This window comes from Podarcis filfolensis, assembly GCF_964270895.1.
Source record: "Podarcis filfolensis genome assembly, chromosome: 7".
Taxonomy (NCBI): domain Eukaryota; kingdom Metazoa; phylum Chordata; class Lepidosauria; order Squamata; family Lacertidae; genus Podarcis; species Podarcis filfolensis.
Genome location: NC_139603.1, coordinates 55,481,189 through 55,501,151, shown reverse-complemented (window position 1 = coordinate 55,501,151; position 19,963 = coordinate 55,481,189). Strand labels below are relative to the sequence as shown.

Sequence of the window (19,963 nt, the reverse complement as noted above, 5' to 3'; positions counted from 1 at the left end):
ATGAACCCAAAAGCTTCCAGCAAACAAGTTTCACAACAACAAAGAGGTGCCAAGCCAGAAGTCATAACAAATTAGGGGGCAAGGAGTGATTGAATAATTAATTAATTAGTAAATTAAGGATATAAAGACAATATCTAACAGCTAGGTTGAAAGACGTAATGGCAAAGCCAATCCTTTTTCAAAAAGGGTCTTAGAAACCTATCAGTATTAACAGTCAAAGTGCTATAGTAATAATTCATTCCGGTAGCAGTATTCTGATGATAAACACATTCTAATTTAAATGTCCCAAATTTTTACAAGACAAAGATTGGTGTGAGGCAAAATGGACACTTGTTAGCTTACAAAGTGAGGAACAAGCCGTGTACATAAATTTGGTGTGCTTGGTTATTAGGGGGTCCTAACAGAAACACTTATGACCCCTTCCAAAGGGACATTTATTAAAAAATTTCAGGGGAGACCCCCCGAAATACTATGCATTCTAATGTTAATGCCAAGTCTTTAGTGGCAGCATTGTCCAATAGCCATGGGTCCACTTTTGGTCCAAACAGGCACTATCACCTTTCCAGCAGGGATTGCCTGACAGTTGGATCAAACATGAAGTAACAAAGTAACAACCCATTTTCTGACTATTTCCTGCCCGTGTTTCATGTTCATTAGCACTGTAGACAGTTGTGCTGATGTTGCTCAGTTTGTATCCTATTTCAATGAAAACACACATGTGGTGTTAACGAAGTTTCTGATCAGTACATAAAACATAGAAATCAGTCTTATATGAAGTCAGACTATCTGGCTCAACACTGACTGGCAGTGACTCTTCAGGTTTTTAAAGAAAAATCTTTCCCAGTCTTACCTGGAGATGCCAAAGACTGAATTTGGTGCTTTGCATGAATGACAGGTACTCTATCACTAAGCTACCTTTCCTTAAGAGTTACAAAGCAACACCTTTTTAAAGCCAGAGTAATACCACCACATTCTACCAACAAAGTACACTGAAGTTTATGACGCACGGTGGCAGCTAGGCCATATTGTGCCTCTAAGGGGAAAGAACTAGTCTCCATAATTCCTAAAATATTGTTATGGAGGATGCTTTGCCAAACAGTCTTGCCAACTTCAGTAGAGAGGATATAAGTAAAAGAAGTGATTACTTTCAGGTACTCCTACTTAAGACATGCCAGAGACTCTTGCAGTAAAAATGCAGGAAATTATTTATGTCCCAAACTGTACTGCCGGTTTTAGTATTTACATGTTTCCTTTCCTCAGAGGCATTTAGAATGACAACTGAGTGAGAGATAATGTCTTGCGTTGAGCAAGGATTTGAATCTGGGTTTCCAACATACTAGCCACTCACCACTCTGGCTCTGCAGAAGCATATACACACCAGAGGGTTGCTATGACTATCCTGTGCTCTAGCCTGTCTGACTGGTTCAAATCATACACAAATTATAGTAACTTGCTAAGAGTCTAAGATGAAATAAGGTGAACCAACCAAGTATCTTCAGCTATAATTGTCTATATCATGTAAAAAAGACACAGCAAAATCTTCCTCTGATTGTTCAGGTGTCCTCATATGTCTAGAAAGTACTGCCTTGTAAAAAGTCAGCTTCACATTGAGCATCTCACACTACTGACTCAATATTTAATTCTGACAATTTTCCAGCCATTAACTTTTATAGCAGGGGTGGCTAACACAGTTGATCAGATAAGCTTTGCTATGATAGTAACATGCTTCTTTAAGAAACAAAGCAACTGCATATAAATATGTTAATTATCAATCAACAAGATAAACATGAACACACAAACTTATGGAAAGCAAGAATGTGTTACAAGTATGAAACTCCCTCTTCTCTAGTGGAACTGGAGGACTCGCATCTTATTTACATCTGATAAGTAGTAATTAAGACTAAAACATTAGCACAAAGCATGTACAAACATGCATTTCATTTGCAAACATAGCAAGTTATGTGGTGGAAACATAAATATAAAGAACATTTATGCTATGATCTTTTATTTTGCCACATTTAAGTGTATGTGCGCATCTTCTGACATGGAACACTGACAGCAGGACTTTTATCAGCTTAGTTAAATTAACTTTGTCAAAATAAGTTTTAGAAGATCAGCTGCCAACATGTTCCTATTTTCTATTTGGATCTCTCACATACAGTCCTAGTACCACTTGCGCTATTACAACCAATTTTTGAGGTTTTAATGTAACTGGGCGGAAGGTTTAGATACAGAAAACACATCCAAAAAATTGTCCTTCAACAACAAGGTTTTTAAAGCAGGGATAATCCATTTAAATAAGCAACAAACCAAACTCCTTAATATTGAGTTTTTGAGCATTTTAAATGTACAATAACTATAAAGCTATTATACCTCAGGTATCCGCAGCCTATGGAGGGATAAAAATATTTTATAACTCAGACAAGGTGTTACTAGCCAGCTGAGCAGCAAGGCAATTTTATTTATTTATTTAATTGCAGAACATTCATATACTGTTTAATGGTAATAAAACTTCAAAGCAGTTTATGAAAAGAATAAAAACAATAAAATGACCAGTTAAAAACAGTAAAAGCAAGTATTTACAACTTTCAAAAACAACTGAAATGAACAATAAGCTAAAAACAGATTAAAACCCACGACAGCTTCTACATATCTGGATAGGGCTGCATTAAAAAAAAAAAAAAGCTTTTTAGCAGGCACCAAAAAGAGTACAGTAAAGGTGTCTGCCTGACACCAATAGACAGGGAGTTTCAAAGCATAGGTGCTGCCACACTAAAGATCAATTTCTTGTAAGTGCAGAACAAGTATTATGTGGCACCTGCAACAGTGCCAGTTCTGCAGATAGAAGCGGTTGGGTGGGCATTTGTAGGGTAAAATGATCTCATAAGGGACCTGCTCCCAAGTTGTTAAGGGCTTTATATATTTATAGTAACATCTTGAACTTGGCCTGGTTGAAGATCAGCAACTAGTACGGGTCTCTGAGCAGAGGTGTTATATGCTGACAGGGTCTCACTCTTGTCAGCAATCATGTTGCATCGTTCTGCACTAACTATACCTTTCTGCACAAGCACAAGGGAAGCCCCACACAGAGCACACTGCAGTAATCCAAACTTGAAGTAAGCAATGTCGGAAGTACTGTAGCCAAGATCCTGCACCCCATAAACGGCCCTAGCTGTCATACCAGTGACAGCTGGTAAAGGTGCTTTTAGCTTCCAGTGACAAGCTGCCTCCAGAAGTACCTCCAGACTGTGAATGTGCAACCCCATTCCGGGTCCAAGGGGTCCAGAGCTGGTTTCTTTAGAAGCGGCCATGCCACCACCTCTTTCAAGGCAGAAGGGATTATTCACTCACGCAGTGAAACATTAGCCACTCTCTGTACCCAACCAGTCAGACCAGATTTAATAAGACAGGAGGGACAGGGGTCAAGAGGGCACATGGTTGAAAACATATTGCTGCCAGCACCTTGTCCACATCAGCTGACTGTATAAACTGAAACCAATCCCACAACACATTATCAATTCTGGCACTGAGTACTTCAACTGGGGCTGCAGGAAGTGCAGAGTCAAGATCACTCTGAAGTTGAGCTACCTCAAAGTGTGTTGCCGGTTGGTCACAGTGGGTCCTCGAATGCTCCAGAGGTTTCTTTCCCACAGTGGGAGTCAGTAAGCTCCAGACTGTCCCCAAAAACTCCACTGGCCAGCTACTAGAGGCTGCAATGCATGCTGAAAAATGAGACTTCTTCGTAGCCTGCACTGCCACATAGTAGGTACGATTATGTGCTCTAACCGGGTTCAGTCAAGCTTCAGAGCGAGACTTATGCCACTTGCAACAGGCTATAAAACTCATACCTCAGGAACCCTCAGCCTACAGAGGGATAAAAAACATTTCATAGCTCAGAGAAAGTGTTTCCTTCCCTCCCCTACAACTCTGATGGAATTAGTAACAGCTGAGCAGCAAGGGTAGCTTGCATATACAGCTCACTTAGGGAGGAATGTGATTAAATGGTATACAGGTTTTTGAAATATTGTTTCTATTATTGTACCATATCAAACTCTTTAAATGGCCAGTGAGCAAGGCAGGAACAAGGATTTAAATCTTTGCTCAAACATATAATTTACTGGGTAGCACTAGGCAGGCAAATACTAAAATATTGGCTAAAAAAATTAAATAAGGGGTAAAACCAAATCCAAGAGTACGAACAGCATGAAGGCTGAGCATAAGCACAAAACTTCAGTATGCTGGCTAGCCTACCATGTGCCTCCCTTCATTCTAGGTCTGAATGGAGAAAAGGAAATTGGAATCAGGGATGTGACACCCCACCCCTGAATCTTTTCTTTAAAACAAAAAAAAATCATAGTGGGTAGTTAATTGGGACTAGACAATAAAAGCACTTCCCACCCCCAGCAAGGGCTGTTTAAGCTGCTAAGAGAGTAGTCCCATTTGGAGGTTGTGTGCCTGATGAATGGTTCATACGTTAAAAGACCTTCAAATCCTCTATTCATGGGAAGATTTAAGGATGGCTGCTACATCCTAAACCTGAATGGTCTGTGGGGATTTCCCCATTGTTTATTCTATCACCATAACCCTACAATTCTTTGCACAATGTATTTTACACTGCAAAACTGCAGTAAAGAGGAATTGTATTTCCAGTCCATACACAGAATGTATACTGACCAGGCATGATCTCTGCAGCCTCCCAGCCTCAATAGTAATGTCAGTATTTTCCACGCTCTCTGCTAAAGTATGTCTGCTTTTTTTCCTATCTATCCTGGGCACAATCCCAGTCTGCTGTCACCCTGACTCAGTTCCCAGTGTAGAATGCAGCTCACTTCTGCAGTAGAAACAGAGAAATTCCACTCAATGACTGCAGCCTCTAAGAGGGAGCGCAGCAAGGCAAATATTGAGTTAAGTGTTGCACTTGCTGTGGGAAGCTAGCTGGACATCGAAGTGAAATGGGATCCTGACACCTGCAACCACAATACCAATAGGATCAGGATGGTAGCCACCGATGGCTAGCTGTGGTAGATTGTTAGCTATGGTGGTGAAGGCTGAATTTTTCCCAGTACTGGAAGAGGAAAGGTGAGTCTCTCAACTGCTATGCTGTTTCTGTCATAACTGAACAGACGGGGTTGTCCTTTTCTCCATCACTGAACATCATGTCACAAAGAAGCCACACAGCATTTCCTAGGACACCACAGAGTCCTGCCTCAGTGCAGTCATAGTTTCCAATGCATGAGGACGTGCATGTAAATTGCAGTAGATCTAATCAATCTCACATAGCTAGAAATTATTGCTGCTGCCTAGAGCTCTGAGAATTCATTCCTGTCCTATTACCCTTTTATTGTTTTGAGAGTTAGAGGAGCCTAGGTCCTGATACTCTGGTCTAAAATGCAAAAGGAAAATTTAGCAAAATATATTCAGCTCAACTGAAAAACGCTTTCACACATGCCAAACTCCCCTCATTTTCTTTTTTTAAAAAAAGTCAGTCCTACCATTGATAAGGTATGGATGATTGCAGCATTTTCTTAATTCCATCATAGTGTTTAAGAGATTAGGTACATTCGCTTGACCACCACCTTTTGACAAAAAAGTAAAATTCTTTTCAAGAATGGCTCTGTAGTATTTCTTCTGAATATTTGTCAATTCAACTTCAATTATGGTTTCCTCCTTGGGTGCAAGGTTCTTTTCAACATCTTCTTTGAGTCGTCTCAACATCATTGGTTTCAAGATAGCTTGGAGTTTTTGCACCTAGTTAAATAAATGAATGAAGTTTAAAATAATAATCTTGCATACTCTTTTATATTTTGGTTCTATCCCCACAGTGTAAATATTCTTTGTGGTATCAGAAAGTTGAGACAGTGGGAGCCAGATGGACCACAACATTTATAACTTTTTGTCATATAGCAAGGGAGATGTACTGCTAAAGACAGTGTCCTGTGCTGACACCAATGGCTTCACTATAGGCAGAGGGCAGTGTCAGAATATAAGCAACAACTTTCAAGTATGCTCATGGCCCACCACTTGTTTATAGATTTCCTGCCTGTCTTCCATGATGGAACTCTAGGAACTGTACTGATGTGACCTTGGATAATACACCAATAAATTAAAACGTTATTAGCAACTCCAATACCTTGCACTATTCATAATTTTGGTAAACTTCACTTGTTAATGCCTTCCTCAACTTTTCATATGATACTTAAACTTTGCACTACTTGTTATTAGTTTGATTAATGATTCATCTCCTAACTAAGATTAGAAGACTGGGAGTGTACAGTTGCCTCAAATTATCATCTTCCTTCCTTTCTTTCCTTGTCTATGCAAATTCAGTCACACTTGTTACATATAATTAATAACACTTTTTCTGTGGTACCCTTTCTTTACATTCTATAATCAATCAGAAACCTATTTGTATGATTTAACATTTAGGTAATTAAGAAAGGAATTTATGGCTCTACAAGTAATTGCAACAGGAACAGCTGAAATTCTGAAAGGAACACATAAAAACATTCTAGTCAAATGACATTCCTGTATAAATGATTGTGAATCTATGGAAGGTACACTTTATGTATTGTTTAGTCCCCTGTATACAGCCACAAGAAAGATTCCTGGCAGGAATTTTAGCCCCTGGTACGCACTAATTATGGCGAGTGTCACATTTACATGGGTGCTAACTCTGACTAGCTTAAAGGAGGGTTTGCATAACAGTTTCTAGCCTTGCTTTTAAAGGTAACCATTGTGCAGATATAATGCTGTGCTATTAAACATGATTGCACAGGAAAGATTTTCTAACTTCTAGATCTTAATTTTGTTCTCTCTCTTATGTAAGCATGTTATGTGGAAGCAAGTTCTATGAATTACAAATAGGTCACAATGTTAGTTATTATGTGCAAATAAACAAGTAAATATGTAATATTATTCTGCATAGGTCTGCATAATTGTTTACTATATTGGAATGTAAGATACTGAAATTGTTAGCATTTATTACAATTTATTAGTCAATTTATCTTGCCCAAGGCAACCCAAAGTGACTTACTAACAAACAAACAAACAAACAAACAAACAAACAAACAAACAAACCAACCATATAGATACATTAAAACAAAGGGTTGGGGACACACAGCTAAGAATGTCTCATTGCAGGTGGAAGGTCTTTTTTTCCTCTTTTCATTATGGTTTAATTTGTTAGCAAGGTCAGCAGTGAAGCGTGCTTCCCCCTAGTCTTGCAGAGGTCAAGGGCAAATATAGAGAACAGAAAAGCTTCTACTGGCTACCTGCTATAACTGCTGGCACCTCCAGAAAGCAACAGGAAAAGCACTAATCAATGGCAAAGGTCACCTGAATTCAATCTTATTTGATACACGACCCACAGAGTATATCCTCCAGTTGAAGCTGCAACTTGACTACTTGGTCTCCTGTTCTTAGTTCTTAATAAAAACTGGTTCTTGGTTTTTAATTTGCTTTATTTCTATTTAGATTTCAGTTTTTTTACAACAAGAACAACAACCACAGGCGGATCTTAGTATTCCAAAATAAAAGCCAAAGAGAAATGTTATGCAGATTGTTCACTTTTATCGAGAATTTCCTTGACATTTTTAAAAGTTGTATTTCTTTTTTCACAAGTTAATTGATTTGTTTTTCGTCTCAGTATCATACTCTGCATAGATAAGTCATGTTCAAATACTACTTCCTTTCCTCTGGAATGAGTCTCAGGCTCAAGTACTTGAGATTAGCTAAGCATGCTGAGGCATCCTCAGCCTACAAACTGAACACCAGAAATTTAGTCAGCCTTCAGAGGATATTTACCCTCTGGCATGCTTCACTCAGTCCACCACCACTCTGGACCAGTGACTGTTTCAGGGGTTGCCAGGAGGGCTTTGTCCCCCACTGTGTAAGTGATCATGTGGGAGAAGAAGCTTAAAGTCACACAAGTTTTGCAGCAATCAGCAATTGTTCCATATAGTAAAGTAAATTAATACTGGGTGATTTACCTGTTCTTCAGTTTTCAGATCACCAAACTCTTGCATGAAAGTGGTTTCTGAAGGAAAACGAGTTGGTTCCAAGAAATGAAGCAAGCTGAAGAGCTCCTCAACAGTGTTTTGTAATGGAGTACCTGTAAGAAGCACTTTGTGTTCCTGCAAGAAACAAAGACTCTGGAATAGTCTACAATCCTGAACTCTGAAGCTGCATATTCTTCCAAGATAAGTTTTCTAGTTTCTATCCTAAAATTATTAGGCTGTATTTATAATCTATGCATATATTTCATATTTTCCAATTCCAGAAGCTTTAATAAAATGCTTTATTTGTGGTAGGCTGTTGGACCAGATGACCTTCAATTTCTCTTCTAGATTTTATCATTCTGTGTGAATGGTTTAGGTTGTCAGCTGGGTGCTTGTAGCATGGAATGGTAGCTTCAGTTGCGTAGACTCCATATTTCTATTCCAGTGAACACACAAATCTGTGACAGGTCTACTCATCTGTCACTGACAGTCATCCACCTCTAAGGTAGTGGTGAAGCTTGAACTAATCACAATATAGGATACCATAGCATATCCATATTGCCTAAATAATGCATTTTTGACCCTTACAAGCTGCAATTTCACAGCATTTTGGAGCTTGAGTGAGCACGGAAAGCTCTTAACACAACATGTTAAATGAAAAGGGATTTTTGTTAATTGATCTCTGCATTTTCATAATTTTATATTGAAAAAGAGAAGAGAAGTAAAGCCATCTGAAACATAAACCCGCTTTTCCATTGGATTAATGGGATGGTCTGTACGGACATCTCTTGGAGCTTTGAGAGTATCAGTACTCACCAGGTCCATCATCTTGAGCCCTTCCAACAGTTTGCAGTTTCTGTTTTTCAGCCTGTGAGCTTCATCGATTACTACACAGCGCCATGGAATGTTACGGAGCTCAGGACAATCAGTCAAAATCATTTCAAATGTAGTGATGATGGCATGAAATTTGTATGACCCCTTAACTGCACGACCCTAAAAGTACAGAAAGTATTCTATCAGGTTACACAACACTGAAAATGAATCAACCTATTACCTATTATCATCTACCAAAATTACCTATTATCATCTACCAAAATATATTCATGTGTTACTGATTGATGCTTTTCGGTCTTTTGACTAAGCTCAAGTGCAGACGCAAGAGTATGTTATTTGGAATGAACAGAATATGCTGAATGCTGGACCTCACTGAGAAACAGGACACTGTACTGCAACGGAACTATGCAATGCTGGAGCACCTCAGGCAAATGAGCTGAGAAGGGTGGACACTTTCAAAGAATCCGTAAGAACATGGCATAGATAGAATAGGTTTGGAACTAGAGAAGAGACAAGAGACATGAGCTAAAATCTGCAGAAGCAGAAGAGGTATGAGCTTGTTCTAACCACTCCCCTGCTCATGCCTGCCTTCTTCTGGGCTCTCTGTCCTCCTGGCTCACTGTGCCATGTCTGCCTTCTTTGCCAAGTGGCAATTTGTGCTGTTATGTGCAGCACCCAGAGGTGTGGTTCAGAGAGGCTATGGAAAGCGGAGAGGTAGGCACACACATGAGCCTGAATATGGGAGGCCTGAATATGGGATGTATGGTTAGAGCACCTTTCTGAAGAATGCTACGCTGCTCTTGCTGCCATGCTCCATGGCTGAGCTCATACATGCAACTCTCTGTCCGCCCCCCCATCACAAAGTGGGGCAGAGAGAATGGATAATAGAAAGGATGAAATAGGGGGCACAACCAAGGCCTCATACAATAAGGTAGAGGGCTGCCCATGTCTACCTTAAATAATAGAGGATAATGATCCAGAATAAAGTATACAAGAAAGAAGTCATATGTTATTATTAGAGTAGAAACATTTACCTGTGGGTCTTTGAAATACATTTCATACAACTGAATGGTCTTTCGACTGGCTTGACTCCCATGATATACAACAACATTCAACTCTGTCCAGGTACGGAATTCCCTTTCCCAGTTGGGGATTGTGGACAATGGGGCAATAACCAAAAAAGGACCATGGATTCCTTTTAAATATATCTCATAGAGAAATGTAATAGATTGGATCGTCTTTCCCAATCCCATTTCATCTGCTAAAATGCAGTTTCGCCTGGAATAAATAATAATAATAATAATAATTTATTATTTATACCCCGCCCATCTGGCTGAGTTTCCCCAGCCACTCTGGGCAGCTTCTAATCAAGTGTTAAAAACACACACATATATTCCATCATAAAATAAAAAAATAATGTTAAGTTCTCAAAAAAATGGAACTCCCACAATGCAAGCGCTTTGCTTATTTGAATGTGGAAAGAATACTATTCTTTCAAAATAAGGAAGTTGTTACTATAAGTATGTTTTTAAAATAATCTCAAGATTTTATATGAGCATGCAAAAGACACACACACATATTCCATCATAAAATTTGCTATTTTATATAGCTGGGACATTTAAAATAATCACATTTTAAAATAGTGGTATATGTTAAACTTCAACAATTAAGCTATTCATTCTCTTCTTTTACAAAGAAGTTGTAACACGTACGTGTTGTACCAATTGAAAAGAAGCCAGTTTACTCCTTCCAACTGGTATTCCCTGAGTTTGTTGTTGTTTTTATATTCCCTGGAACTTTCTGACTTCTTCCAGTCATCAGCAGGAGGTCGCTCCTGTTTCAAATACAGCAAAACACATTAGTGATTTACAAAAACCACATTATTATGTTATTTTTAAGTAACATCATCTATTCAGAGCCAAATCTTACCACACGTTCTGTTTCTGGCTGCCTGGACATAAGCTTCTCGAATTCTTCTATTTTAGCTTGGTCTATGTCTTGCTTTAATTCCCATGTGCTGTCTTCATATGGAAGTGAACACCATTTCACCAAATAATGAGTCACAGGCTTTGTTTTTAATTAGGAAACAAAAATGAGATTAAGTGAGAAACAAAGCATAACTATACTGGAACTTTGCAGACCGAACAAGATTTACAATAAGACTTATTTCAATGCATTTTATTAACATTTTACCAGTGACAAAAACAGTTCAACAACAAAGTGGCTGATATGTTGACACATTATTAGTATTTCATCATGAAACTGCAACATTTTTATTATATTATAATTTTTTCACTGCAAAACAAAAATATTTTTGAAGAAAATCCATACAAATAGTTACAAGATTTCCCCACAAATTTATAAGCAAAAATTTCCCAGCAGGCAACTTAAAATAATTAAGATGACAGCTGTTGATTTATGACAGTTTTAAATAAACAGTGATAAAGAAAGGTTAACAGTTCCTTTATAAAACCACTTGCTCTTCTATTTAAAATAACCCACTAGAGTTTCTTTGAAGAGATGCAGCTCAAGGAAAGTGGTTATAAAGGAATAACAAAATATTTAGTTCATTGCCAAAAGACTGCTTAACTGGCATCTACATACCATGATGATGAAATTGACATTTATTTTAACAATTACTTGGCTACCATATAATGCAGGACTTGAAGAAATGCTTGCATTGATTAACAAACGAGAACAACACTAAATAGGAAAATTAGGGCTATTTCTAAATTTGATAATATTTGGTACTTTAATATATTGCCACATGTAGTTCATTAGCAAAATGAGATTCACCTTGTCAAACTTAATTTTTATAAGCTAAAGAGCAAAAATATTCAAGTAAGACATGCAATACTATTATTGCAAAAAAATGTAATTATGAAATCCTATAACTAGAAAGATCAGTGCCACAAGACAGAAAAAACAGTGCTCAGATTGAAACAGTCTTCCTCTGTTTCTAGTCCCCATAAAAACATATATTCTGCTTTCTCTCTTGGCATATTCTTATCACCACTATTAAATGTAATATAAATAAGTAGGTAAGGCAATGTTTTGACTAGCAAAGAAACGGATGTTTTCAAGCTGAATGCTTCTCTATAATTTAGACTTCTATACCCATACACTAACAAAGCCCATTAAGTATATCAATCTCTGTGACCAACATGGCAACATCTATCAACAACAAGCTAAACTAAAGCATGTCATCTTGCTAATATTAGTTCGACAGAGATACTTCATAAATACACACTTCTGTCAGGTTCTCTTACCTCTCCATTATCATCTTTGCTATGTGAAATATCCATTATTCGATCAACTTCAACATAATCGGGATTAAAAAGTTCATCGTCTATCTGTTTAAGAGGGAAAAGCATAAATAGAATATCAGAAATTTCTATTAGCAAATATTCTCAGGAAAAAAAAATGGGGGCCACAGTAATACGTAATGTATATTTGACAAATGTCAACATGTTAATTGAAATGCAACAATTCAGTAAGATTGCTCCCCGTGAGGGAATCAGACTTCTCAGACTTTGTTAACTGGGCCTCTTAATTACTGTGTGAAACCTTTTACTGTGAGAGAATGTTTAAGAATATTTTAAATGAAGTGTGAAATTACAATTCACTAATGAGCAATCGAAAAGGCTTATAGCATGCAATGCATTTAGAATTCTTGAAGATTGCAGCTTGCAGTAAAAAAAAACTAGAGCCATGTATGCTAAGTGACATAAAAACGCAAGTACAGAAGTTGCATAATTGCTGTATAAAATAGATTATTATTCCTGAACAAGTAAATAAAAAGACCACTGCAAAATTCTCACTCTTTTCTCCTTCTCTATCTTATCAGTAAGTTTCCTATTTATGATGTGTGCTCAAGTAATCCCTGAGAGCTGGTATACTGTGGTTTCTAAGAGTGTGGGCCACGAAGCCCCTGGTCCAATTCTCACTTCACCTCAAAATACACTATTTAACCTAAGATATTCTCATCTGCAACATGGGAATATAATATTGACCTAAGCTACGTGGCTAAGGATTACTGAAATACATGCACAGTTCTTCGGGATAAGCATGTCATGGCTCCACAGTAACACTGGTATTGAACAAATAACTGGCCTGGAACCAGTAGTTGTAGTTGTTGGTAGTATTTATATGACACTAGTATCACTGTGAGAATTCCTGTCTCCCCCCAAAAGAGATTCTACCCATTCCTTGCCCATCAGAACTAGTTGGGAGGCTCTGTCTCCAGATGAAAAGAACCAGGTGTCTTTGAGGTCTTTGCCCACTAGCTTTGGGCAGCTACCCTGTCAGCTAGCCTGGCTCATCTGTGATTTTGTCTCTCAACACATCCTCTCCTCCCTCCACTTCGTCACTATGCTGCTTTACAGGGGACCCAAGGTGCATGAAACAGAGAGGCCTAGAGTACAGATGCTCTTGATTCATGCCAAATCTGAAAAATTATGGCCTAGATCCCTTTTAAAGGATTATATCACTACAGTTGAGAAGAAATCCCTTTTTTCTCAGCTGCCAGTGCCTCTGCAAAGTTCTATCCAGCTGAGCTATTTTGGATGGTGAATGGCCTTTTAAATCTGGACTGTCTCCACCAAAAATTTAATCAGTCCACTGTGGTGAATTTGCTAGCTACTTGTGGAGAAAATTGCATGATTTCAGCATGGCTCAAGGGTCACAACTAAATACAAAATCAGGCACTATCTGAACCTGTTTATTTCAATCAATTTCATCTTTCTTGCCCAGTCGTGAAAAGGGTGCACTTTTCTGGGCTATCAATAAGTAGGACATAAGTCTGTTTTGATGTGTCAAAGCTAGTTAGGAGAATATGCACCTCTTTCAGGCAGGGAAAGATGTCATATCAAACTTGTATTGTACTGGTTGCACTGGTTGCCACTGCATATCAAGTCCCAATTTAAAGCGACAGTGACGCTCCCCCCTTTTAGAAAACGAATGAAAGGTGGTGACCTTTAAAGCCCTGAGTGCAGAAATGATACGGGGGGAAAATATTCACCAGTAGGAGCATCTGACATGGAACTTTGGATCCAACTCTATATAAAAAATACTATGCATTATTATTATAGTAATTTGTTTATATGATGGTTTTTAACTGTTTTGATTCTAAAATGTATCCACTCTGCTTGTTTATTAACGTTTCTCACACAGTTTAAAAGCATGAAATGTAGATGACAGATTTCCAAACACCACACTCGCATGTCATATCTGAATAATTACCCACAATTTACAATACATAATGTGAGAAAGAAAAGAATAAAAAATAAAACCTCTTTGTTTAAATGGGTAAAATTAAGGGGATTGCCAATTTGGGGCCTACCAAAGCCCTACCTGGTATCACTGAGACGACCTGTTACACCTTGCCCCCCTTTTGAGTGCAATTTGGCTTGAAAAATGTTATCTGAGAAAAGCCTTTTTTTCAAAACTAACTGTGGTGCAGAGACCAATTTCAGGAGTGGCCACAGCTGGAGAAGGGCTCACTCTGCTCCTCAGCCTTGATCCACTGCATTGCAATTAGGCTTGAAAGAAGCCCTGTATTGGCTACCATATTAGGTTTAATTTCAACAGGGAGGGTTAATTTCAAGGTACGTCAGAAGGAAAGGGAAGCTTTAACCCTCCCCAGCTGTGACTGTACCGTCTCCCAACCAAAAATTCCTTGCACTGGATTAAGCCTCTAAGAAGTGTCCTATTGGTTTCAGTAGAAGGCTTTATATCTTCTTTCAAGCCTAACTGCAATAAGGGGAGAACTGTTTTCAAGCCTAATGGGTGGCAGTGGAGATCTTCATGGAGAGTGCAGCTGGGAAGAAAGCATTAACTCCTTATCATTTGCTTTCATACCACTCTACTCTCATTACAGGCCAAAGCACTTTCTTCAAACCTAATGTGGGGCAGGGTGGAGCAGATAAGTGTGTGTTTGGTTGCAGTGTGGGATGAGTGATGCCTACAACAAATTTGCATGGGTCCAGAAAGTTGGCAATGCCTGGGGTAAATGATTCCATGGTGCAGATGTAACAATGGTTAAGAAATTCAGAGCAGACTGGGGTTATATATACCCTTAGCCCCTCTTCCTCTAACTATGGTTATTAGCAACCAGTGTCTCATTTAATGAGGGTCTGAAGCGAGGGTTGCAAACCCTCATGCTTAGTGCAGATGTAACTTTAAGCCATCAGAAGGGTAGGCAAAATTAATACACAAGAGAGAAAGGCCAGAAGATAACCCAGATGAAGCTAATTTACACAACGCAAAATGTGAATCTGGCAAAAGCCGTAGCTATAATACCGAAAGTTTGTAATTATCTGTATGAGAACCTTAACATTCCAACATTTCCATCTCTAAGTTGATGCTGTTCTCTTAATTTGTACAGAGATTAATAACTAAAAGCAAATATAAACCCTAGGTCAAAACATCGCTGTAACCATTAAAACATTATAACCACAATAGCACAAACATTTCTGGAAATGAACAAGCAGCATCCTGTTTACTGAAGTATGCCGTGTGTAATTTATTAGAGGGGGAAACAAAACAAAAAGGCAAACATACAGTGCCTAAGTCTCTGCAATCAGAATATTTCATAAAGGAAGAAAGGAACATATGGATTGCATAGAATTAATTCAACGTTACAGCTTGCCCAATTCTGAAGGTCCAGACCAGTATCCAAAGCAACTCCAACCCCACTTGCAAACCAGTAAAATTTCACTGGTAGCAAAGTATCAGAAAACTTCCCCACTTTGCATACAGACTTAACTGCAAACCTTGATTGCCAGCCTGACTAGGCCCCAAAGTATCCAAAAAGCGTACAGGCATGGGTTAGTGAACATGTAATGGGGACAGTTCCATTACTGAAAGTCACCCATCAAGAATGTCAGTGCTCTAAAATCAGTGTATATGTGGCATCATTAAAGTAACGATGGGAGTTTACCATCTCTGTGGTACATTGGGCCTAAACTGTTGAAGGTTCTAGGTTAAAACCAATTCTTTGTATTTTTGCAGCAAAAAAATGAACAAGGAGGCAAGAAGACATCTGACAACTAGTATACAGTGGTACCTCAGGTTAAGTACTTAATTCGTTCTGGAGGTCCGTACTTAACCTGAAACTGTTCTTAACCTGAAGCACCACTTTAGCTAATGGGGCCTCCTGCTGCTGCTGCACTGCCGGAGCACAATTTCTGTTCTCATCCTGAAGCAAAGTTCTTAACCTGAAGCACTATTTCTGGGTTAGCGGAGTCTGTAACCTGAAGCGTATGTAACCTGAGGTACCACTGTAATATGTTCCTAAAAGCTTCCCCTAATATCTAGTGGGCCTTCACATTCTGAACCAGCTGAAGCTTTCAAACAGTCTTCAAGAGCAACTGAGCATTCAGTACATAGCACCGAGACGACAGAGACGCAAATAACTGTCACCAGGTTTGAAGAATTATGCAAATGTAAAGTACATCACTAAAACAGCCTTGTATTTAAGCGCTCAGCTAGTAGCCATCGATGCCAAGGAACTGAATGCAGGTACATGAAGGAACAAAGTACTCCATCCCTCCTCTTCACCCGGCGTACTACCCAAGGAGGGAAGCTCTCTCCTTTGCATGTTGCAGCTCCCTGTCCTTACACTGCCAGATCCTACCAGGCTGGGTTTTTCTTTTTTTTTTAAAATGCTAGTCAGTAACCTTTGGGGCTTAGTTGCAAGACTGAATTTAAAACAATAAAACCAACATACCTCTGAAAGGAACTTATTCTGCCCCTGCTTTGCCTTAAATCTCTTAATCTTTTGCTGAATTCTCCTGTCTTTGTCCAATACTTCCACAGATGCCCATTGACAGTGAAGGTAAGAGCTAAAAGATAAATGGAAGAAAACACAAATTCAAACATGCAATATCCTAGTTTTCCAGCTATTAAGCACTTAGTCACAGCTTGATATTTATGAAAAATAATTGTGTACAAATTAGGACACAATAACTCCATTTTAAAGCATCCTTATTTAATTTCTGAGAAAAAACACAACACACACATTTGAATATAGATGAACTGGGTCAAGGAGTCTTCCTCTTTTACTCATTCTGAATGATGATGATGATCATCGGCCCTAGACTCACTGATCTGATGTTTGGAAGCTGTGGCTGGATGGCTACGTGGGAGCCGGTTGAAGTTAAATCCTTCAAAGACAAGGTCCTTTGGCTGGGTCAGGACTATATGGGGTTGGGGGGGCAAATCCCATCCCTTGCGGGGGCGCAATTATGCCAGCGCCTTCCGCCAAGAGACGGCTCCCTTTCCATGGAGGCGCAGGTTACAGCTACAACAAAGGCGGCATTTTTTCATCTCCGCCAAGCTAAGCAGTTGGTCCCTTATCTCTCTCACCCTGACCTCGCCACTGTGATCTATGCAACAGTCACCTCCAGGCTTGATTATTGTAACTCACTCTACGTGGGGCTGCCCTTGAAACTGACCCAGAAACTCCAGCAGGTGCAGAATGCCACGGCGAGACTCCTCACGGGGGTCCTCGCCATGGGAGCACATTAATCTGGTGCTATACCAGCTGCGCTGGCTCCGGTGGAGTACAGGATCAGGTATAAGGTGCTATATGGCTTAGGACCCTCATACGTACGGGACCGCCTCTCCTGTTATGCCCCATGGAGGACCTTAAGGTCTGCAAATAATAACACCCTGAAGATCCCAGGCCCCAGGGAGATTAGACTGGCCTCAACCAGAGCCAGGGCCTTTTCAGCCATGGCCCTAGCCTGGTGGAACGCAAGAGACCAGGGCCCTGTGGGATTTGACATCTTTCTGCAGGGCCTGCAAGACGGAGCTGTTCCGCCAGGCCTTTGGTCAGGGTTCAGCCTGATTCTTTTCTTTCTGTATAAGAACAAGCATTAAAGAGGCCTCCTAGCCTACTCACAGGTCCTTTAAAGACCAGTGGTAACAGTTGGCCCTGGAGAATATTAACCACTCTCAATTTTACCCGTGGACTGCCATCTGTCCAGATTTTAATTTGCTCTGAACTAATTTAAAGATGTATTTTAATTATTTGATTGCCTGTTTTTATGTTCTTATGTTCTTTGTATACTGTGTTAGTTTTGTGATGTTAGCTGCCCTGAGCCCAGCTCTGGCGGGGTACAAATAAATCATCATCATCACCATCTTCATGATTGAATTAGCTCACAGTATACATTTTTGTTCATGAAACAGCACTGATCTTCCACAGGCATAAGTCTGTGCAGAGAAAAGTACTGTAAAGCCTGCACAACAACAGACAATTCCTGTGACTGTTGTGACAAAAAGTATAATCCAACAAAAGTTAATTTGCCTTGTCCCACGGAAATCAAAGAGACTAAGTATTTCAACAGAATTAAAGTTCTTTTCAATATTTGTAAACAAATTTATTTTAATCTGATTTTACAACTTTTGCTGTAGTATATCTAGTATGTGTTGTGTGAACTGCCTGAGTTGTGACTGACTGTAAGCCCAATTTTGGAACATGCTGCTCTATTATAATTTTAATTTGCAAGTTGCTTTAAATAAATTCAAATAATAAAAGATGAGTATGGAGTCATAACAACCCATGTTTTAATGTCATTTAACAGCCTTTTAATCTTATTATGAGCTGCCACGTTTCATTCTTACTTTAATGACTTGTATTGATATTTTATTTTTATTGTATTTTAATTACATCTGTTTGTAAACTATCCTGCCTTAACAGTGGGGTATAACTTTCAAAAACAAAGAAAACCAATGCCATGTTGCCTTTTTGTGATTTTTTTTCTTTAGGTGAAAAGTAGGCTTTCGAAAAGTGCAACTTTAGTAGTCAACCTAGCTAATGAGGATCATGTAATGAACATTGCAACATCAAGGCACTGAACAGTCAATCACATTTGGCTATGAGTCGTAACCACTAAATGTAAACAAAGCCTTCTGATGACCCACACCCTTAATAGGAGGGGGAAATAGAGGTGGACTACATCCCAGGCAACCAGACAGTGATCCTTGTATTGCATCATTAAACTGGTGAGATCATTGTCCACTGCACTAGTGCTGCAGAGCAAGATCTCTAAGTCAATCCTGCTCCAGCTGCATTCAGTTACATGACTAGCTGAAACAGAATGTGGATGGAGGTATATCCCTACCTTATTCTGCCACAACTAGTTAACTACACAACTAGCTTAGCAAATGTACTATTGGTCTGGTCTCCTCTGCCATTAGAATGTGCATCTCTTGATGCTTACACCCACTTCCTTGTGAACCTTTGTAAAGTGGTGATGAGCCCTACCCAAATTTTGTCTCTGCAAGTCATAGCAGAAGCACTAGCCTTGAACAAAAACACTTTTAAAAAATGGAAATAAAAAATTAATTTCTTACCTAAAAATGCTACAAAGAAAAATGATGACAAAAAAATTAAGATCAGTAATTCTAAACTGAATGGGTGAAAAAATGTGTTTACTCTTTCGTGATTAAGGTTTGCACAGTAGCAACAGTTATGTTAGATGGCAATGATAGATTAAATTAAAATACAAGGTCGACTCTCAACTTACGTTGGGGTTACGTTCCAGGAATAGCGTGTAAAGCCAAACTCACATACAGAAAAAACACACTCCACTTGTGACTCTTAATACTCTCCCAAGGCTGCATGTACTCTTCCAAGGCTACTGAACATTCTCCCTGAACCTATGAATGCTCTCCAAGGTGAGTGCAATGGCAATTAGCTTGCTGACATTCTGTTCCTGGATGCCTGTCCCTTTTTATTTATTTTTGGGTTTTTTCTGGCCAAGCACATAAAGCTGAATTTGCACAAGTTAAATGTGTGTAAGGTGGGAGTTGACTGTACTTCAAGTAATTTTGAAGTTATTGCTTACTTACAAGTTTTTGTATTTTACATAGAATTCTTCAGTTTCTACTTCCTCTCCATTCTCCATCTGTAAAAAGATACTCACGATGTTAATTATGAACTCTGCTATAAGATATCACCTCCAACTTATATATAATGCAACACAGATTGGAATTTAACAATAGGAAGGTTTATTGTATGGCATTTTTTTTAAAGAAAAGGGGAAGAATGATATAGGTAAAGGGTTTTCTACATCTGTCTGCCCATGAACATTCTGCACTACTTATTACAACACCCAAGACAT

At 38.9% G+C, this 19,963-nt stretch overlaps 1 protein-coding gene across 3 annotated transcripts in view; it reads right to left on the bottom strand.

Moving 5' to 3' along the window:
• Nucleotides 1-19,963, bottom strand: part of CHD7 (chromodomain helicase DNA binding protein 7) — a 141,804-nt gene that overhangs the window by 28,371 nt on the left and 93,470 nt on the right. For all 3 annotated transcript variants that reach the window (XM_083622814.1, XM_083622816.1, XM_083622815.1), the window contains exons 8-16: nucleotides 19,692-19,747; nucleotides 16,561-16,675; nucleotides 12,101-12,184; nucleotides 10,761-10,898; nucleotides 10,544-10,665; nucleotides 9,866-10,109; nucleotides 8,814-8,990; nucleotides 7,989-8,132; nucleotides 5,493-5,748 (exon numbers count right to left, since the gene is read on the bottom strand). In XM_083622814.1, coding sequence (XP_083478940.1) covers nucleotides 5,493-5,748; nucleotides 7,989-8,132; nucleotides 8,814-8,990; nucleotides 9,866-10,109; nucleotides 10,544-10,665; nucleotides 10,761-10,898; nucleotides 12,101-12,184; nucleotides 16,561-16,675; nucleotides 19,692-19,747 — 1,336 coding nt within the window. The remainder of the gene's footprint in view (nucleotides 1-5,492; nucleotides 5,749-7,988; nucleotides 8,133-8,813; nucleotides 8,991-9,865; nucleotides 10,110-10,543; nucleotides 10,666-10,760; nucleotides 10,899-12,100; nucleotides 12,185-16,560; nucleotides 16,676-19,691; nucleotides 19,748-19,963) is intronic.